This window comes from Perognathus longimembris, chromosome 2 (assembly GCF_023159225.1).
Source record: "Perognathus longimembris pacificus isolate PPM17 chromosome 2, ASM2315922v1, whole genome shotgun sequence".
NCBI lineage: Eukaryota > Metazoa > Chordata > Mammalia > Rodentia > Heteromyidae > Perognathus > Perognathus longimembris.
In genome coordinates this window covers 116,845,867-116,868,585 of record NC_063162.1, presented here as the reverse complement: position 1 = coordinate 116,868,585, position 22,719 = coordinate 116,845,867, and the positions used below count along the sequence as shown (strand labels likewise).

The 22,719-nt window shown below is 40.5% G+C and overlaps 1 protein-coding gene across 4 annotated transcripts in view; it reads left to right on the top strand.

The window, feature by feature from the left end:
- The first annotated feature begins 3,821 nt into the window (after positions 1 to 3,821).
- Cdk6 (cyclin dependent kinase 6) overlaps positions 3,822 to 22,719 on the top strand; it is a 189,861-nt gene continuing 170,963 nt past the window's right edge. For 2 of the 4 annotated variants that reach the window (XR_007210085.1, XM_048340026.1), the window contains exons 1-2: positions 6,131 to 6,658; positions 6,865 to 7,457. Coding sequence is in view for 3 of the 4 variants with exons in the window: in XM_048340026.1 (XP_048195983.1) it covers positions 7,225 to 7,457 (233 nt within the window). In the remaining variant the exon portion in view is untranslated. Of the gene's footprint in view, positions 3,950 to 5,380; positions 5,513 to 6,130; positions 6,659 to 6,864; positions 7,458 to 22,719 lie in introns of those variants that run through there. The other 2 variants (XM_048340027.1, XM_048340028.1) reach the window with 2 other exon arrangements.

Below are 22,719 nucleotides of genomic sequence, written 5' to 3'. Positions count from 1 at the left end.
ATGTAGGTATTTCAGTGGGTTTATCACCATCTTCTCAAAGTATATTTCCATAATTACTTTTCTGATTATTCAGAATTCTAATACAGATCTTAAGAAAGGATCTTAAGAGCATGTCTTTGAACATGTCATAACAATCTGCCAAGAACACACAGGTACTCTCACACAAACACATATACAAAGAAAAAAGAAGATACAGGTGTCAATCAAAAGGGAATAAAATTAGAAAAGATGATGACAATTATACAAATATGAACATAGTACTGACATGTTGCACAAAGATAATTATAGAGTGGTAGAAACCATGGAATCAGAATGTTCTAAAAGATAATAATGACTGGCTTTTTTCTAAAATTTTTATAAGCTACTACTTAATAAGCTTCCCCCCCCCATGGTACTTATAAAAATCTTTCCAAGTTTCACTGCTCAAATGCAATGTACTAGGATCTCATGCAACAAATTAAAAAGAGATAAATCTAGGTCATTTCCAAATCAACTGTAATTTGTTTAGGAATCTAAAGCTTAAAACTAATTTAAAGTCCAAAATTTCACAGTTGAAAAGTTGATAATATAATTGATTTTTTGTTCCTGGAATGCTTAGTAACATTTCAATATTATAAATTAAGGGAACCTTCCTCCCAAATATCTTGGACATGCCCGAGAAGGGGAGAAGAAAGCATTGTACTATATTATACCATTTGTATCTGAATTATAGTTTTTCATGGTAATTATTCAACAATTATTCAATTATTCAACACACAAATACAAATCAGGTTAAGAAGTAGAAGTAGGGAAATTCATTCAAGTTATTAAACCAGAAATACTTCATAAAAATAATAAGATAATATTATAGGCAAAAATATACAGTAATATGGAGCTTCAATTAAAATAAGTATATAGTAGATTAAAACAAAATTTAATTTCTAAGTTTTTGAAAAAAGTACTTTTTGTAAATTTGAATGGCAATACAAACCAGAAATGATCCACAATTGTTTATGCATTATGTAGTAACTACTTAAAGTAAGCTACTCATTTCTGTAACTTGATTAAGGTTACAGACTAGAATTTTAAATATAATTTTTATTTTAAAGGAAAAAATATTTGACATAAAACTGCACATTCATAAACTATATCTCTTATTAAGAAAAAATTCAGCTTGAAATACAGCAGTAAGAATTAAAACCATGAATTCTATTTTTTTTAATTCTGTAGAATACCTGTTTTATGGTATGAAAATTCTGGGTCCTGCACTTATTCTTGAATGCTGTGATTTCATTCACAGAAAACTCCTAAGCAACAGAGTCAGACTTTGGTTTACAGTTTATAAACTTTGTACAAATTTTGTTTTGATAATCTGTTACCCACAGGGGAAGTTAACCATAAACAAAAACAATGTGATATTTACTAATTTTACACAATTTATTATAAAACTTCCTTAGATTTGAATTTGTTTTGCCAACTAGAATTTAGCATGGACCATAACTAGGAAAAGTGAACAATTAACATAAAATGTAAGTAATATCAGAGAAAGAAGAGGACACAGTCAGTTAACACCTGGTATAGACATACAAAATGCAAGGAAAATTGCTTTTTCCTTTACCTTGTCCAAGTGACCTAGCAACTTAAAGCATGGATTTCGAATCTAGTAATGATTGTTGTCAAATTCAGTAATTAAAAAAGAGTACCTCCTGTTGAAAAGGCACTCTTCTGTCATTTTTAAAGACATTTACAGTTTACTATTTTAAAACAAATTATTTGCTCAAATAAATTATTGCCTTCAAGTGTGGGGTCCTACAAGCATTTATTGACTATTATTTCTAGGTTATATATGCATGATAATTACTAGAGAGTAAATCTAGTTTTAAAGGCATTGACTTGGGGAAGGATGAGGGAGAAGGATGGAAGGGGTGACACTGATCAAGATGCATTGTCCTCATCTGACTTCTGGTAGAGAAACCTCTCTATTCAAGTACTTAATAAAAAACTAAAATTTTTACCAAGCATTAGTAAGTGATGAACAAGTATTGAAAATAAAGGATTCCAATTTATGTCTACAGCTAAAAGTCCAGTTAGTTATTTCAGTGACTGAATATTTTATGTAAATATAAAATCAAATAAAGTACTTTCTTAAGAGTACAATATGTATGGAATTATAGACAACTACAAGTTTTGTTCAGAAATTGAATTTTTATTTTGGAAAAGATATTCTTAAACCAAAAGTGTATTTTCTAAATTATTCTAAGTTTGCAGACTCATATTATTCACTTTTATTGCTTAAGAAATATCATTATAATGCATTTGTAAAATGTTTGCTAGTGGAAATGCATCCATTTTTCTCTTTTTAACTTTACTTCACATTGTGATATATAATTAATTTTATAAAGGCAAAATTTTGATATATTATGAAATTAATAACATGTTTTAATTCAAAAAAGCAATAATTTATAGAAATGATATTTTCAATTCAAATAGAATTTTGTTGAGTTTTAATTTTTCTACAAAGTATTGAAATATTTTTTTTTAAATTGCTCTAAGATGTTCTGAAGCATTTCAAGTGTTTTACAAATATAGATTTTTGGAAAGCATTGAATTCTTTACAAAAGACAGTTATTTTAACTTTTAACTTTTCTTTTACTCCATTGTAAAAATAAAGTCTTAAGGACTTTTCCCCCCTTTCAAAATCTCATTTTCACCTGAAATAATTGTATTCAGTTGATCTCAGCAGGTAAAGTATACATTCTTACAAGGTTTCACATTTCAATAACACATTCAAACTAAGCCCTCCTCTCTGTGAGTGTGCGCGTGTCTATCAGCTTGCAGTTGTGTTATTTACACTAAATTTTAGTCTTCTTTAGCTCCTCAGAAATACCTTAGTGAACCCTCAGCAGTTACTAACCACTTAATAATTGTGACCCCGCCAAGCCCCTTCAAGTAGATCGTTAACCACAAGAGTGCCTGACAGTTTCCAAACCATATCCTCTGTCCAAAAGGGAAAAGATAGGGCTTTGTGAGGCCGAAAGGAAGCGAAGGAAAACAAAACAAATGTAGCTCAAGCTGAAAGTGAAAAGTGCTTGGACAGATTAGTATTTTCTTTTCTGCAAGGCATCCTGCCAAGCTCCCCCCGCCCCAACACACCCCCGCTCTCCCCTCCCTCCTTAATAAAGAGTTATATTTTTTTAGGTCCGATTTTTTTTTCAGTTTCTTGGAAAGTGTTGGTATTTGTCACTCCCACCGGTCCTTCATAATTATTGCCCCCCCCCCCTTTTTCTTTTCACATCTGTCCACATCACAGACTGCTGATAGCCTCCGCCTCATCCTGTCAAAACCCCAACTCTGGGCGACCCTGGGTGTTGAACCTCTGCCGGTTTGGGATCACACATCCCACTCTCTCCCTTTCACGCCGCTTATTGGAGTCGTGGGATCCCCCACCCCAGTTGCAGTGGAAACCGGAAATTTTCTCTTACACCGCCCCCCACCCCCCTCGACCTTCTTAGCCCCCGATGCGGCGCCGATTGCCTGGGTGCTGGGAAGCCCGGAGCACAGCCGGGGCTCGGCCGCCTCTCCCCGCTCTCCGGAAGACTTTAATTTGCACACTTGCTTGCCTCCCCGCCGGCCCCACAGCCCCCCGGGTCTCGCTGCCGGGTGGGTCTCGGGCAAAGTCGGCTTACGGGTCCCCGCCCCTGGTGCGCCCGCGTCCGCCCCTGCAGCCTCCCCACTACGGGCCCCCAAGCCCCGGCCGGAGCCCCGCGGCCCCCGACCGCCCCCATCGCTGCGCGGGCGGCGCCCTCCGCAGTCCCTCCGCCCTCCGCCGCTGTGCCCACCCCCTCGCGGGAGAGAGCGCTGCAGCTGGGTCCCCAGTCTCGTTACCTGCTCCGCGCGCGGTGGACACGTGCGGACCCGGACTGACACTCACTGCCGCCCTCGGGAGGCCCGGCGCCACTGGGCCCCGCAGGTAAGAAGCTATGGATTCCGACTCGGGTGGATGGGCTACAGGGTAGGGGGTCCGGGGAGACATCTGGAGGCTTGCCAGGACTGGAGTCAAGGATGGAGGGGGTAAATACCGGGGTGGGGGGCTGAGTAGCCTCAGAATCGGCTTTGATTAACCCCTTAGGAGCCGAGACACGGTTGATTACGGGTGGGGGGCAGTTTGGAGGAGTTTAGAGGAATCTTTTCTAATCTGAGCAGAGGGACATCCACATCAGGGACATCCCCCCCCCCCCCCACTTCGCCCAACACCCAGATCCTGTGCCATTTCCCACATGTCCATGCGCACAAACACCCACACATACAGTTCTCATCTAGCTTCTCCAAACGGAACTTGGACTCCGCTTGGACATTAACGTAATCATTCACATGGAGGTTTAAATTGCACGGTCTCCGGAGACCCTGAGCTTGAAAATGCGTTTCCTAGTCCCATGTTCATCTCTCCCCGTCCCCCCCCCCCCCAGCTCGCTCTGCAGCTTTCAGAGGTGTGGGTGTGGGCTCCATCTTCCCCACTGTGAACTAAAAGTTAACGCAGGCTTCCTGCTGGCAACCCCTGCGGGCGTGTTCTGCACCGCGGTGAAGCTCGCCGCCCGCCAGTCCCCAGGCTCGAAGCCCCGCGAGGACACACGTTTGCTTTAGTTTCCCAGTTTTATTTTTATTGTTTCAAATATCAGAGCTCAAATGCACGCCCCGCAGAGATCAGTTCCCGGCCCCGCGGCGCGCCCGTTCTTGTGCACGTGGACACTGTGCGTGTGCGCACACGCGGGAGTCGCGGTCCCCGGTGCGGCCTCTCCTCGCAGCGCTGGTGGCGACCCTTGCGGGGCTTGGCAAGGCTTGGGAAGAGGCACATGAAGGATTTCATTGAGTGTGAAGACAGAGAGCAGAGACAGAAAGCAGAAGGAGGCGGCTGCAGCCTTTGTAGTCGCAGAGGAATGCGGAAATGTTGAAGCACTATGTCAAACTTTTTTGAAATGGGGTCAAGTCACATTCAGCCAGCGTGGGAAAGCAACAACAACAACAAAAAAAAGTGGAGGAGAAGGGGGGGAAAGGCATTGCTGCTCCGATTTCTCTGCGCCGCCGAATCGGACCATCCCGGGGGCGCGCGGGAGGGGGGAGGGGGCCGGCGCGGGCGGTGCGGGGCCGGGCGGGGGCCCCGGGCGCAGGCTCCCTGCGGGGGTGGGACGTCCCTGACGCTTCCTTCGCTTGGGAGTGGGGCAGGGTGGGGGGGGGGAGCGGGCTGGACTCGAGCCGGAGGGGGAGGGCGGCGTCGAGAGGGGCGGGCTGGGCGACCGCCGGCGGTTCCCCCGCTACCTGTGTGGCCCTCGACCTGGCTCAGACCCCGGGGCAAGCTCCGGGGGGCTCTTTTCTGGGTTTTTAAGGGAAGTTCTGAAAGGAGCAAGGGTGGGAGGCTCTGCCCACGCTGCGGTCCGCTCCGCCCGCACCCGGTGGGGGTCGCGCCGTGGGTGTTTTTTTTTCTTTTCTTTTCTTTTCCTTCCTGCCAGAAGACCAGCAGGCCAGCGATTGGGGGCAGGTAGACACGCGGCTGTGGCGTGGCGAATGTCGCGCCGAAGTTTGGGAGGCTGTGGGGGGGAGTGGGTGAGAGATTGTCTAGTTTCTGGGTAGCCACGGTGAATGCGTAGGGTAAGTGAGGGTACCCCCACACACACACCCCACTCAGGCGCTTTGTTGTGCAGAGGACTGAGGGGGTGCCGACTGCACAATCAGATTTAGCCCTGGAAGCCAAGGGGCAACTGATAAAGCCGCCTCCTCTCCCTAGGTCGGGGAGCCGCTGGCCCTGCCCCACCCCAGGAACTGAGCCCCCCTCTTATCACCTTTACTCACCCCTCCCCCTCTGAAGGGAGGTTGCGCTTTGACAAGGTAGAAGTCAGTTGAAAACTTACAAGATGAGTCACGGTTATGCTATCTTGCTCCTGAAGTTATTCTTTAATGACACGGCCAGCCAAAATGTGTCAGACACTCCTTTCCCCTTATCCTTGTAGGATCCCTTGGGGGGGGGAGGACTCACCCATCCTTCCAGGAACCCTGGGTCTCCCACCCTCAGTAGCTAGCCCCAGCCCTCCTCTACCAGATGGCTTGCCTTGCCTGGGTTTCCACTAGGGAGGTCTTCCGAGTCGGAGGGAGAATTCCGTTTCCCACCAAAGACTCCTTTGCCCCCCGCCCCCCCCCCGACCATTTGTATGTGCAGAGCCCTTTTTAAATGTCTGCTCATAGAAAAACTGAAAGTAGAAAGAAAGGAAGCAATTTCCGAGCAGATGTCTGACCACCCCTTCTCGCACACTCCCAGCATCGGGTTACAAGGTCCCGGGAGCCCCCACCCACATTCTGCGGGCCCCACACGGGTGAACCTCCCAAGTCCCTTCCCACCAGATTGCGCACGACCTTTGAATGCCCATCCCCCTCCCCCGACCCTCCTCCTGCCTTGCCGGTCCGGGCCCCTGGGAAGCAAGGGGGGCCGCGGAGCAACAATGATATAGGTATAAATATGAAGCCGTGACATTGACGTGCCCGGCGCCTCCCCTCCCCCGCGCTCCCGGCACACTCTGGGCCGCTCGGCACGCCCCCTCCCGTTCCACTGCGTCCCGCGCGGCGCTCATCCCCGAGGGGCCCCTGCAGCCTCCGCGTGAAGACGGGCTCCAGCCCGGCGAGGGAACGAAAAGTAACTTGGCCTTTTCTCGGAGAAACCAGGAAGGCTTCGGCGTCGGGGGAAGCGGGCCGGGGCGCGCGCGCGCGCGCGCGGAGGGTAGCGACGGGGGCTCAGGGAAGGAGGAGTTGGAGGAGGGAAGTGTGGAGGAACCCCGTGGATAGCTAGCTCCTGGGGTGTCTCATGGCACTTTCTTCTCGTTTTCCCTTCTGGTCTTTTAGGTGCTAACATTGCGGACCGAGGCGCGCCGGGGCATATTATGTGATCGCCTCCGTGTCGGGGTAGAGGACTTCGTTTCGGGGAGGGAAGAGGAGGGCTCGGCGGTTCGCTCCTCTCCGGCGGCAGCGGCGCGGCGCGGCGCAGCACCTCGGCAGGCGGAGTTTCGCGGCCGCCGCACCGCAGTCGAGCCAGGCGAGCCGGCGGGAAGGTCGCTCCATCCAGTCCCGGCAGCCGCGAGAGCCCAGCACCGGAGGCACCGGAGCGCCTGAGCGGGCAGGGCGAAGGCCAAGGGGACCGAGGGAGCGAAGGAGCGAGCAGGCGAGCGCAACACCACCAGCCCTAGCGACGCAGCGCCGGGCGGCATGGAGAAGGAAGGGCTGAGCCGAGCGGACCAGCAGTACGAGTGCGTGGCGGAGATCGGGGAGGGTGCCTATGGCAAGGTGTTCAAGGCCCGCGACCTGAAGAACGGAGGTCGGTTTGTGGCACTGAAGCGCGTGCGGGTGCAGACGGGAGAGGAGGGCATGCCGCTCTCCACCATCCGCGAGGTGGCGGTGCTGAGGCACCTGGAGACCTTCGAACACCCCAACGTGGTCAGGTGAGGAAGGTGGGGGGGGGGGGGGTCGCACCCGCGCCGTCGGGGGCCCCGCTCCGGGGAAGCGGGCTGGGGGTGGGAGGGAGATCCTTGGGTCCAGGAAGGTGCCAGGCAGGGGCCGCCCTGGGAGGCCCTACTCGATCTATTAACCAGACAAGGTGAGAATGAGTTTTATCCCCAGAGCTCTGAGCCTGAGCCAGTGACCTTGCCAGCAGAATAAATAAGCAACAAAAACACAGAAGAAGAAAAAAAGGAGATTTGATGTTTTGCCGCTGAGCCACTCCCAAATGCTTTCTCTTTACTGCCCCTTAAGGGTCCTGAGGAGTTGGGTCCTGTTGGGGACAAAATCCAGCCTGCCTAAAACAGGTTCCATCCGCTCCATATAATATATATTTCTTCTATTGGAGGACTTTATGAGACCGGGAATGAGTGAGGAGGTAACAGGTTGTGTGATAATTAGAAGGGAAAGTAGAAGAACATGTTAATCCCAGTCACAATTTCTTTTTATCAAAGTTGCCAAATAACGATTTCTGATGGTCTAAGGAGTTTCAGTGGTGATACTTGGTGTCAATTGTCGTTTTAGAAAAGAGGTCTTCCAAAGTCAAGTAGGATGATGCACTCCTTTAATCCCAGCATTTGGGAGGCATAGGCAGGATGGTCAAGAGTTTAAGGCCAGACTGTGTTACATACATGGGGAGACCCCATCTTAAAAGAAAAAAATAAAATGTGGTTGGTAGGTGGTACTGGGTCAGCTTAGCAAGCATAAGGCTCTTTGAGTTCAAACCCCCAGTACCATGGGGAAAAGGTCTTGCAAAATTGTCACTTGTTTGTATTACTTCATGACCCTATACTGACATAGTCCTTAGATTTCTATTAAGGGTTAGATGTGAATATAGGATGTGGCCTCTTTAGATTGTAAATGTTCTGTCATGGCTTTCCCTGGACCAATTGTGCAAGTGGGTAGGCGATGTAGAATTCTTAACAGTCTCCTGTGTAGTAACCAATGTTAAAAGAAAGTGTTTGTGATTTAGGATAATGATGCTTTCTTAGTGATCCTGGAATTTCCCCATTGTGTGTGGTTGTGTCATACTTTTCTTTATGAAACCAATGCATAGCTAGGTAGCTTGAAGTCAAAAAGAAATGCAGAGAAACTTCAGCAAAGTGAGTTGTGATTTGTAACCTTTTTGGGCTCTTAATGTGTGGGAGAAAGGAGATTTGGAGGATCATCTCCTTTTTTTCTTACCCATCTAGGGATTCTGTTCGACAAATATGTGCCTACTGTGTGCTTTGTAGACGAAACTATGTAAATAAGCATAGCTAAATATTTTTGTAAAAAGTCAAAACAATTTAACATTAGTCATCAAAATGGAGAGACCCAGGACTGACCTTTGGAATACCAAGCCCTCTGAAGAACCAAGAGAGACCACTCATCTCCAAAATCTTCCTGGGAGGTTTTAACTTGTCTCCTCTTATCCTAGGCTGGGTGATTTGTGAGATGCTTTGTTACCAACACAGTCAGAATGAAGCTAGAAAGCAGCAAAGAATCATAAATACATAAATAAAGTAGTAAAGGCTTGTAAAGTTAGGACCCCATTAGCCTATGCTTTAGTCAAAGCTGTGAAACAGAAAGATAATGAGTTTGGGAGAATGTTTCTAAAAGATGGGAGTTTATGTAAAAGCATTATATTATCTTTTGAGTCTCTGTGTGTGCTTGTTGAAAGACAACAAAAACTCTTTTTGGGGGCAGGAGGGTCTTCAAAATGTTGGAGAGGAAGAGAGAATACCTATTCAACTCACCGGACCTATCTCCCCCCCCCAGAGGAATTCCTGAAGCTCTTCCTAAAGAGTGACTTTCAGCACTCGAATTTTAAGACCAGAGTTTTTGTCTTGTTTTTGTTAGCTGTGGAAGATCTTATTGAGGGTGATTATCAGGTATACAAATAAAATAATGTCCTGTTAGTGGAGAGCTCATATGCTATATAGCACTGTTTACAAAGCCCAAATTGGAAAGTTATATTGGGTCGATTTTGACTGATCCATGCTATCGAGTTGCTTTATCCTTTTGAGATGGATATATCTGTAGATATTTTGAAAATGACATGGACTCTCAACTGTGAATTACCCAAGGCTATACTATGAATTGAAGAATAAAAAGCATCATTTTCTGCCATTTTTACCTATAGTGAGGTAATCACCGTTTCTACCTACCTTGTGGAGTTTGTAAACTTAAAAGTACTTTATGTATCTTGAATATTTGTATTTCAGGAGATTGGTGGGATTCTTGCCTTAGAATAGATTCCCAAGAGGGTATCAGTTCATCTGACTATTTTTATAGAATACATGATATTGAAACTCAAACACTTCAGGATTTAGAAATCATGAAGCTACTCGAGAGTAACTAGCCTGAAGTCTGTACCAAAACCAAAACAACAACAACAAAAAAACATTGCAAAAAATCATCAGTAAGAAGCTGTGAAAACTAGTGACACTTGAAGTTATTGATAGGTTACCCTCAAGAGCTGACCATCTCCATTCTCTTTTGGTTTCCTTCCTGTTTTTTCTCCTCTACCTCTGCCTTGGGACAATCACTGCCCCACTTAACTTGCTTGATATTAGGAATTTCTGATTTTACAGGTTTGGTAAGATTTTTTAAAATCAGGGTCAGGAACTAAATGAAATGACAACAACTCTTTCAAGTGTCAAAATTGAGCTCCCAAACCTATAATTGTTGTTGTCCATAGAATAAGTTTTGCAGTTTTATGCCTGGTTTATTCAAAGTTGTTGGAACAGCAGATGCCTTTTTAAGTGCCTTCAAGTCATAAGTAATTAATGATAATTATAGGCTTTCCCCACAGATAGTTAAGTGCCTAAGTTTGAAAGAACACAATAATCTTATTAGTTTATTTTTAGGTTTTAAGATTTAATTTTGAAAGATTTGCCAGAAAAGCTGACTTGCTGTTGTTGGCCAAGGTACTGTGTACACACACAGAAATGATGACTTGAAATTCTTGCTTACCTGCATGTGATATCATCCAGGCCCATGCTTCACTTGATGTTGTTGGCCAAGGTACTCTGTGCACACACAGAGATGATGACCTGAAATTCTTGCTTACCTGCATGTGATATCTCCCAGGCCCATGCTTGATCAGCCAAATAGTGTCTGAAATGTAAGTTTACTTTTATTTTACAGTGGTAATCCTGAATTCAGGAGCCTTTGCCAAAATCAGACTTCAGTGTGAACCAGCATCGAGTTTCTGCACTCCATGAATGAGTTCTGTTTTCCATCCTGAACTAAAACACATAGAGAGATAAAACAAAATAACAAGTTTTGTCAGCAGTGCATTTATTCACCAGCTGTTTATAGGGGCCTATTATGCTGCCAGACAACCTGAAGATGACAAGCTGGGATAGAGGACTGAGCAGGTCAGAAGTAGTAGGTACACTTGCAGGATATACCTTGTTATGGCATGAGGTGCTTTTCTTTTCCTCTTTAACAAATTCATTTGTCTTTGTTTCAGTTGCCTTTATTTGAATCAAACCAGTTTTATAGAGCAATTTATGTTTGCAGTAGTTTAGTTGCCAGTGATTTGAGGGTTGAGTAGGCAAGATAACTAAATGTTAGCCAGAATCACATGGTTTTTGAAGATTAAATTTCACCTTTAGGACATGTAAGAAGGCATTACCTTGGAACTAATATATAAGAATATTTGATAGGGGAAAATGATCAAAGGGATGACATTGATCAAGATGCATTGTACTTATAAACTGACATTTTGAGTTGAAACCCCTTTGTACAACTACTTAAAGATAATTTAAAAATTGAAAAAATGAATATCTGTTCCATTTATTCAACAGATACTTAGAAAAGACCTCATCTCTAAAAGCCACAGGGTTGGGGTTACTGGAAAAATACCTGGGGAAATCACTTACTCCTGGCAACCCCCTGAAGTGTTTTCCCAATGTTTGAAGGAATAATATTATCATTGTAAAGTAGATATGATTCTATCATATGCCTAAGTGAAATATAGATAAATGCTGTCTACATTATTGCCCCTGGGATTAAGTTTATTACAATATTAGTGAAAGTAACTTTAAGTGCAAAAATTGATTCTGGAAACCAAAGGTTTAAACTCATCAGTGAGTGAACTGTACTGTGTCTAAATATGTTAAATTTTTACCAATGCAGTTAGTGCTTTAAAAACCAAAGAAACAAAGAGAATTTAGATGGCTCAGTGATTATTTGGGGTCTTGTAATCCCTGTAATATGCAGCATAAAAGGAGAGTACACTTAGGATTTCTCTAGGAAAACTTAAAAGATAGAAAAATTGGAGGTATCAAGTTGGACAAGAAATGTACTCACTACCTACTGTATGTAACTGAAACCCCTCTCTACTTCACCTTGACAATAAAAAAAATTTTTTTTAAAGCAAAAAAGAAAACCTGTGGTATGCTATTTGGCTCTCTCTGTATGAAGCCAGGCCTTCAGATAGGCAGTTTGTGTAGATCCTTGCAAATAAAGATTATTTTGTGGATTAGTAATACATTTAGTAGTTCCTGTTTAAGTGAATGCAGGAATAACTTATTTAAGTCAATACATTAAAAATTAGGTTTTTTCATTCTGAAGAATTCTTTGAAAAGTCTTCAATTTATCAAGGTTTTCTAGTAAACATATTTTTCCAGTGTTATTCTAGTTCTGCCTTGTTCCTACAGAAGAACTTGGTAATTTGGAATATATGCCTTTGTGGTTGTATCCTTTTTAATGTAACTTATCACCATAGGGTTTTAAGAATTTCTCCTATAGAGTCAGGGATAAAAAACAGACTGCAAGAGGGGAATATATGAATTTAGATATCTTTGGGGGTACTTTGCTGTGTAAAAAAAAAAAGCTATATGTAGACAGTAGAAGGTTTGCTAAGAATAAATGATAGCAATTTAGGAAATTTCTGAATTGTGCAGTATCTCTACTGAAGCATATCTATTTTAAAAAGATGTTTATGAGATTGTGTTTTTAAAGAACTTGAGTTATACTTATAACCACTTCAGCTAAATAGTAATATAGTAAATATAAGTAAGAAATTCAATATGGAAGTGCTTGGTACTTGTCTAATGAATGAAATATTACACAAACTGGCTTTAGTACTTAATGAAATGAATACAGTAATACTTAAGTTAGACAGCATAACACATAAGCCAATACATGTTGTCACAGCTTTCTGAGGAGCTATTGCTGTTTCTCCTAAGTTTCAGATGAGCTTCTCTGTCTTCATATGAAGTGATCAATTATGAACTGCTGATATTGCACAAAACATGGCAGAAATGAAATCTGGGCCCAGGTAACAGAAGCAGCTAGTGTGAGTGTGATCTTGGGTGTTGTTCACTATCTAGGAGCCATTGCAATTGGTTGATAATGAGCCTTCTACTAAAGGTCAGAATTTGAGTGGTGATCCGTGGTGGTGGGGTGGAGCAGACCGGCCAACAGCCAGCAAGAATTTTTCTAAGAGCCACTGGGCAGTTGCTTTGAATTACCACCAGTTTGCTGCCATCACTGACTTTTTGTTTCACCAACTGCACTAGCTACTTTCACCTGACAAGTGAGAGATGACACCATGAGGCATATGGCAAGAATCCTCGCAAGTATAAACTTGTTACCTGGAGGTCCATCTGAGATAATAAAGACATTTGAGTTAAGACACTTAATCATTCCTAACCATCCTTTGCCTGTAACAGTTGGCCTAAAGTTTTTAGTGACAACTGACTTGTAGCCATCTTAGAATCACAGAATGGGAATTTTATAATTAGATGGGGTCCTAAATTTTAAAGAATGTTCTTTTACTCATCTGTTTTATTCCCAAGTTACATGCATCATAGATACAAATTGACTGGAGATAGTTGAAGTTTAGGCAGGTTTATGAACCACATTAGTAAAACAAGGATGACTAATGGTCATTGCAGACCAAAAACCTCCCTTAAATGTAAACATATTTTCAGTTTAAATGACAGTGTTTACAGACCTATGAACAAGGACTGTATCTCTTATAATCATGAATAATAACAGTGAATTCACAACTATTGATTGGCCAGTATGTGGAGTGAATGAGTGAAGAAGACTAGATTAGCATTAGTAAGGCTAACATTGATATTGGGAGAGTTTTGAGTGCTAACTAACTCCAATGCAAACACATAAAAGTCTTATTAAAATGTTTAGCCGGGTGCCAGTAGCTCACACCTGTAAATTCTAGCTATACAGGAGCCTGAGATCTGAGGATTTCAGTTTAAAGCCAGCCCAGGTAGCAGAGCCCATGAGACTTAGCTCTAGTTAGCCACCAAAATGTAGGAAGTAGAGCACTAGCCTTGAGGGAAGAAGCTCAGGGACCGGGCCCAGATCCTGAATTCAAATCCCAGGACCAGCACACATACACACAAAGAATGTTCAAATACACATTCCTATTCAAAATTTTTACTGTTTTGTCTTCAATACACATAAATTTTACTGTATTTTCCTATTTTCTTTTCATGTGCTTTTTGCATGTATGCTTGTTGCATGTATGTAAACAGACTCCTCCATTTCCCCTAGTTGTTCTTCTTGACATCCACCTCTGGGACTTTAATTTGGACTGATCTTGTAATATACACTTGTTGCTCCTCCCTGTACCACTCTTTACAAATGTTGAAATGCTACCCATCCTTAAGGGCCAACATTCTGTGCCACCTTCTTGGTAAGATCTTTAATACCTCTTTGAGATACATTTCTGCTTTCTTGGATCCCTGACAACTTTGAACCTCTAATATGGGTACTTAGTATATTTCTATTTCTTTATATATTAATTCTGTTTTGTAAACTATATAATATTCACCTCCTCCTACCTATAGCTTTTCATTTCACATTATAAAGCTCCTGAGGCAGAATGTCTTTGGATTATATCCAGTGACAATCAAATGAAGAAATAACAAGTGGATAAAATAGTAGAAAAGGAGTCTAGTTATTAAGGAGGGGACCATATGGGTTATTTCCATTATATGAGAGAATGCTGATATTAGGGAATGTCAAATAAAGAGGGAGAACAGATTTGTATATTGGATTACACTGACTGGGATTTCTGGGAAATGACTTAAAATGCTGAAAAAAGTTTCCTTTTTTTTCCTGCAGTCTCTATAGTTTATATTAAACTGAGTTTTGAAGTTCAAGTAAGTCATTCCCATAGTTAACTATACAGTCAGACCTGATTTATATACTGTGGAGAAGATATTAGTGTTAGGAAATGAGCACATATTCAGTAAAAGTGGAAAGTGATTTGAACATTTTAAAATGGAAGAATGTGGAGTCTCATGAATACATTTTACTCAGTTGCCTGAATTCTTTGTTTCCCCCCCCCCCATTAATTTTCATTTCTTTGGCTTTCTATAGTGGAAAGACTGTTATGGCGGAATTAAGTAAAACCTTCTTAGTAATTTCCAAAAGGTGATGATTCTGGATTCCATCCAGACCTTGTCTTCTTCTCCTCCACATGATTTGTGTACAGGCAATTTGGATTTCATCTTGCCATACTGGTAGATTGAGTTAGGAAATACTTGACCAATGAAACTAATTCTAGTCCTTAAGACACACATGGTATATGTGAACACACTAGTTCATGGACATGCACACAGTTGAATGCAAAGTTCCCGAAAGAATCAAGTATTGTCTTGTTTCACCATGTATCCCAAACATATTTTGTAGCTCAAAATGAATATTGGTAAGTGAATAAATTAAGTATGTTCCATTTGAGAATTCAAAGTTTAATTTTTGGGGGTCAGGAATAGATGTTTCTAGTATTCAGTAAGTATTTATTGAGCATTGGGTATATTTAGTTCTTTTGCTAAATGTGATTCAGTGAGGTCAAAAGTATTTAACATTCTGAAATGTCCATCCATTTTTTTTGCCTAAAAGTAGACCTAGAATTTGCTTTAAAATGGAATATAAATGGAGCAAGATTGGATTATGAGTTGGTCACTGTTGGAAGTTATGGAGATTCATTATACTACTCTATCTCCATTTGTGTATGTTCCAAAATTTTTGTAATAGTAAGTTTAAAGTGTATAGGCTAGTGAACTAGGATTCAGGAGACTTTGATTCTGTCCTAACTACTTAATTTACTAACTATGTGGCGTAGGTAAATTCCCAATATTTCTTGGCTGCCATTTTTTCATAGTACAGGAGGAAATTACTTCTATACTTTGGGTTGCTGTGACCAATAGAATTATTAATAAAAGATCAAATATTTTATATATGAAGGGTATTATTTAACAAAACTAATTCCTGCCCTCAAGTCACTTACAGAATTTATGGAAGAAGCTGGGATGTTCATAGATATCCATATTACTTACTGATTATGTTTACTATAATTTTTCTACCCCATAGGAATGGAGCTATTTCCAAACAGATGTGCATTAGATTTATAGCAATTATATAGTAAAATATCTTTGTTCTGGGAATTAGAAATTGATGTTAGGTTTATCCCATGTTGCATCTTATTTATTAATGGACTTTTGTGTGTGTACATGTGGGAGAGGCTGAGGACCCAAGTGCTCAAGTGCTTCTGACAACACATGGGAGCTTGATGGCCTTTTTTTTTTTTTGTATTTCACTTTCCAAAGCAACTCAAAAGACAAGGGAGATGCTTTACTGTTCTTTTCTAAATTTGAAAGTGTCACATGGAACTATTCATCTTTATGACCCACATTGTAATTTCCCTTTGCTGTCTGAGGATATTCCTAGTGCAGAATTGCTTTGTATCATTAATGTTTTGTTCCATGTACTCTGTGTTTAAGTCTTTAAGAAGTTCTATCTGTAGTAAGGAATCATACTATTTCAGGAGCAGTAATCTCCAGTGAACCCCCCTCTTTTTCTTTGCTTCCTTTTATTATGAAGTAATTACAAAATTTCTGTGTTTTATGTTCCTGATAGTTGGTACAAAACTTTTACTTTTCCTAGAAACTTCTTAGAAGACATCAAAATATAATATTGGAAACATCAATACTCTTTTCAGCAACAGAACAAGAAAAACAAAAGACTTCAGTTCAAGGGCAGACTTTAAGGTAATTGGATATGCCCAATTCATTTGAAAATATTTGGTGAAAGCCAAGAGACAGAGTAGTTTTTAAGTTGGAAATTTTAAATGATATAATATACATCCCCAATCGTATAAAATTACTTAGCGAAGTTATTAAGGTATTTTCTTGCTGACCCATGAGAAACCAAGAGACAGAAATTCCAATATTGAGAGCTACATATGAATGAAGGGCATGCCACTTATATAAGTTTTGTTAAGGAATTGGGAGAGTACAGACTCCACTTTCTTATATGTTAAGAGAGAAAACAAGAGTTGTGTGAATAATCTTAAGCCTGTGGGATTTATCACTGGTTACTTAATTAACTACTAGATTATTACGCCAAAGCTGATGCCAGATGGTCTCTGGGATGTATCAGATTTTGCAAGAGAAAAGTTATTAGCACACTACTTTAAACCTCTCAAATGTGGCTGATGCTGTAACTGTAGTTGAACCTGTGGTACCAATTCCAGTCCTAGAAACACAAACTTTTGAGACAAGTCCAGAGAAGCATCTTTGTTTATGAATGATGGCTGATATGTTTTTCTCTGTGGCTGATTTTATAAAAAGATGTGAATCCATCATTAAGCAAAGGAAGAATGGGTAACATGTAGCCATGTATCTGAAAGGACTTACATACTCATTAAAAGGAAGGGAGAAAATGACCTAAGCTGAGACAGAGATGAGAATCTGGGATAGCAAGTAGATCTGAAGTTTCTTGGTAGACTTCAACATCTGCAATGAGATGAAAATTCTAGTATGTGTGGAAAGCCCTCAAGTCAATTCTTGTTGAATGAGTAAGGTTTCGTTTTCCCCTTGTTCTACCTGCTTTTGAGGGAGGATCTTATTTTATCCATCTTTCATTGCCCACTGTATTTAGCCTTCAAAAGTATTTGAGTGTTTGCACAGATTAAGGGAAAGTCTGCTTCCAATTAGAATAGAAACTCCATGAGGGAAGATACTTTTTTTTTTGTTCATTGAGTAAATGAATAAATGGATTAACTGTGACCAAAGCTTACGTTTTACTGTAACTTTATTGACAACAAAAATGTAAATTAATACCAAATTTAGCAGATATTTTATCTTCCTATTTATTCATTTAACTGTATAGTCCTAGTAATTATGGTAATAAATTGGATTCTGATTTAGGAAGAAGTTATTTCATATTGGAATAATGAGGACTGGGCTCTAAAGTATGTCCTTTCTAAATTACTGCTTCCATTGCTGTTTTCATTAAATAATGAACATAATTTCCTATCAATAATATTAAATGATATGCCATGAGATTGGAAATGCCCCCCCCCTTTTTTTTTGCAGATTTGATTTAAATAGTTTGGTGGAAATCTGGGGACATGGTTTCATATTTTCTAGGATGTGAATTCCTATCCCGGTGTATGTATACATTCCCCTAAAGAGTTTTAATGTACACTGTGAAGTCCTTGTGTGAATTGCTGCAGTTTTAGTGCTCAAGTGAGAGGCCCAAGTGGTCAGTCCCATTATGGGCCTTGTAACCAGGGCTCCTATTTTAGGCTGATATTACAAATATCTTCCTTTTCTTATTATCTAACCAGGTTATATCTAATGATAAAAGTAATGTTTAGGAGGGAAAAGGAGAAGAAAGGAAGACTAGAATAAGAAAAAAGGAGTAATGTTTCCAGTCAATGTGTGGTCAGTTGCAAGGATATCGTTCCTAAAGTGCAGTGTCAGTTTGCAAGGGAGTAGAGTTTGAAGTTTTTAAAAATTTAAGTAGATACACATCTATTGAAGTACTTGTTCAGGTTAATATTATTGTGTAATAAGTTACTACCGTAGTCTAGAGGCTTTTTAAACGACCATTTACTTATGGTCACAAATGTAGTGGGTTGGGAATACAGACAACAGAGAGAGAATGATATAGCTATGTCTAGAACAGAGGCTAGCAGTGATGCAACAGGTGGGAATCGGATTCATTCAGAAGTTTCTCCATTCTCAAGTCTAGTGGTTCTAGTGGGCTAGTAGATGTACGCTAGGAATTGAACCAAGGCTGTTGAGCAGAGTATGTACACCTGGCCCTAAGTTTCCTTTCAGCACTAAAGATTCAAAGCAGTTGGATTTACCTGTTGGCTCATGGATTGAAAAGCCAGTGTATACCTTTTTAAACTAATTGCTTTCCTTTGACCTTTGCTGAGATTTATTTTAATTCATCTAGAAAATTTGCTTATTCTTTCTACTGTTTTTGTTTGCTTGTTTGTCTTGTGTTACTTTTGGTGACAAATTCTTAGGTATTTTTTGATGAGTCTATACTTGGTCATTCAGTTCACTTTCTTGTTGGGAGCAGAATTGTTGTAGACTGAGAATTGCATATTACCTACAGGAAGTTGTTTTTTTTTAATGCGGAAATCCTTAAAAAAGAAGCATGGATCAAAGATGATACTTGCAAATTTCACCAGAAGCAAAATAATTTAAGACCAAACAGCTGCTCTGGAAGAATGGGGGGATCATGTTAAGTATACTTTTGCCCTATTTATTCTGCATTCTTTAGTTTTGAAGACAACATAATCTTCTGGGAAGAGCCATGAATGTAGAAAGAACATTGTCTCATTCTTTCAATTCCTGTTGCACCTGGCCGTTTGAATTCATAGTCATATTCTAGGTTTTCATTCTGTTAATATACCATCTCTAAACCAACAGCTGGTATAAACTGTAACATGAAAAAGATAATCTGACATTATATTGGGAATGTTGGCCAATTCTATTTTTTGTAAGGGAAACAAACTAGAAAAATAAGCCCACTATAAATTATTCTTTGCAGGAATTTCCCATGTCTGATGATTTAAAAGAATAAATTCTTCATGCAAATGAATCATTACAAACTTAATTGAAGCTTGTTAGATACTCAAGTTTACTCACTCTGGTGTGTTTTTGATGGAGACAGGAAGTGAAAAAAGCAAGGTCCATGAGATTTTTTTTTTTTTTTCTGTGAAGTCTCAGCAAGTCTTTTAATGTTTTTCATTGAGTCTTTGGTAGCTAGGGTATGACTCAAGGTATCTATTGCTGCCTAGTTGTTTTTAAGAGGGAATTTCCCCCCCATGTCCTCTCCTCCCCAAAATAGCTAATTATATACTGGAAGTTTCAGTACATTGTTCAGAGTTTGTGAAGTCAGCATATTTCTGGAAGCGTACTGTGAATGTAATTCTTAGCTGTACTGATGCTTTTGTTTCTCCATCTCTACAGCTAGCCTTGTACTGTAAGGACACAATTCTATCGCTATTTTTTCCTCTCACATTTGATGTGGTAGTTTGCATACAGCTGCAGAGTAGACAGTTACCTTTGAAAGGAACACTTGGCCGCTCTAATTTGATTAAAGAAAACCACCTCAATCATTTCTAGACTGAGAACGTTTTCATTTTAACTTGGCAGTAGGAGTTGGGAATGTACTCACTGCACTTAGATATGTAAGGGACCAGTTAGTGAACAAAACCAACTGCTTGAATGAAGAGAGCTTTAGTGTAATTTGCCTTTTTTGTGTTGTTGGTTTTTTGTGAGACAAGCAATATTACGTGAGATTGATTCTTATTCTCTTTCCCTTCTAAATTTTCTATAACCTTGTTTTTCTCCTCCAACTCTTTTTCATTATTATTATTTACTTAGTAAATCCAATGAATCTATTCTGGCAGGTATAGATTGTTAAAGACCTTGAGGTCCTTAAAACTTACCCTGTTTTTACATAGAAATAAAAATTTGAAGTCATAAATTACTGTGACTTATGTGTACTTTCTTGGTAACTTGTACTTTCTTGGGAGACGTTAAAAAGGACTTTTGATCATGAGGATAAGGTTGGGAATTTGATTGTAGTCTTAGTACTAGGTCTGTATCCCATCCATGTGGACTGTCTCTGAACTAGAAAGATCTGCTATCAGTTTAACAAGAATGCACTATGTTGATTGTGGGCTGGTACCAACTTCACATATAGGTATGTAATATATAAGAGCAGGGCATTAATGTCTGTAGGATAAATTATTAAAAAATATCCATGAACTATAGTTCATTAATTCAAGCAAGACCCTGTCTCAAAACACAAGAACAACAACATATAAATGTTGGCACACATATTCTACAGATATAGATAGATATATACCTATGTATATAGTAAACGTTCATGAGAGTTGGCTACTTGAGTATTCTTCTTATAGCAACAAAAAGGAAGCTTGGGGAAGATAGGTAACTCCTGTCCTGCAGATAAAGAAACAGACACAGAGAATTTAAGTTACTTGTTCAAGGCTGTTTATCTGGCCTCAAAATTGAAGACTAGACCACAAGTCTTGACCCTATGGTATTATTTATCTTGCTTTACAGTTTTTGTAGTATTACAAATGTTATAGTCATGCAGTGGCCATTGGGATTTAAATGTTGTATATGGCAAATTAAATGCATATAAATAGCATGCTGACAAAAATGCACATTGTTACTAGAAGAGGAAGCTATCTTGCCTTGAATATCTGAAAAACAGATGTATAGTGGCTTAATTCTGGCATATATTATATATTTGTATGTTGTCAGTAGGTATACATATGTGTGTTACATGTATGTCCTCATGTATATGTGTATTTATGTGTGTGTATATATGTATTTATATATACATGTATAAATATACTTTTCATTGAGCTATACTACTAGCCCATTATATATGTTCATACCTGTGTACAAAATATATATTTAAGCAATTGGTTTGATCAGGCATATCTGGAGACATGCATGAGCACTGTCCCTAGCTTCTTTTTGCTCAAGGATAGCACTTTGCCATTTGAGCCACAGCGCCACTTCTGGCCATTCTTTATATATGTGGCGCTGGGGAATTGAACCCTGGGTTTCATGTATACAAGGCAAGCACTCTTACCACTAGGCCATATTCCCAGCCCCGGCATTCAGCTTTTTATAATCTTGCTTTAGGCCAGGGAGAAAAGCAGGGAAGAGGAACATGTCAAAGGAAGTAGATTCACCTTGGAATCTGGCAGAGAAAGTGCTGAGGATGTTGCATATGCTCCTGATTACTCAGCAATCCCTGGTTTCTCTTTTCACCACTAATGGCTAATAGTATCAAATGACTCTGTTCCAAACTCAGGGCATAGGGACTTTTTTTAATCATCAAAATTTTGCAATCATTTAAAAAATTAGAGAAGCTAGGAGAAGCCATTATATTTTCCACTGGATACTATTTTTTCTTTTTTTCTTTTTTTTGGCCAGTCCTGGGCCTTGGACTCAGGGCCTGAGCACTGTCCCTGGCTTCTTCCCGCTCAAGGCTAGCACTCTGCCACTTGAGCCACAGCGCCGCTTCTGGCCGTTTTCTGTATATGTGGTGCTGGGGAATCGAACCTAGGGCCTCGTGTATCCGAGGCAGGCACTCTTGCCACTAGGCTATATCCCCAGCCCTATTTTTTCTTAAGATGGTGATTGTCTAAGGAAGAGGCTTTGGCTCAGGACTATTAATAAACAGGTCTTTTCCTCTCAAGGCCATCTTGCTATATGTGTTTGGGTGGGTTTTTTTGTTTTTGTTTTTTTTTGTCAGTCATGGGGCTTGAACTCCGGGCCTGGGTGCTATCCCTGAGCTCTTAAGCTCAAGGGTAGCGCTCTACCACTTTGAGCCACAGCACCACTTCCATGTTTGGGTTTGTTTTTTTTTAAATGTTTCTGTACAAGTGAATAGTGGAGGCAAAAGTGGAAGAAAAAAATGCAGTTAAAACTACAGTGTACAATGCAGTATTTGCTACTTCACATTTAAGAGGGACCAATGAGGCCCAGTAAGTAAGAAGTCATGGATCTTTTCCTTGGGTCCCTCACTACTCTCTGAATGGTCCAGAATTGGTCCACCAGGGATATGAAACTTTATTGTTTTTTATTAATTTTTTGAGAGCTATTTTTGTTATGCTAGTTTTGCAAAGTAGCAAAATATTATGGACTCTTAAATTATTGATATTGAGCAGAGATGGAGATGAACTTTTTTAGGAAGACTTGAAAATTCCAGAACACCTTGAAGTTATTTTACATAACTTTTAATCACTAGGCTTTCGTTGGATTAATTACAGGGCTTAGTTGAGAGTTGCTCAATATTGACAACCAACCTGTTTTTTTTTGGGGGGGGGGAACTTATGAAGTAGTTTTAAAACTAATTTCTAGATTACCTTGACATACTGTCTCTTTA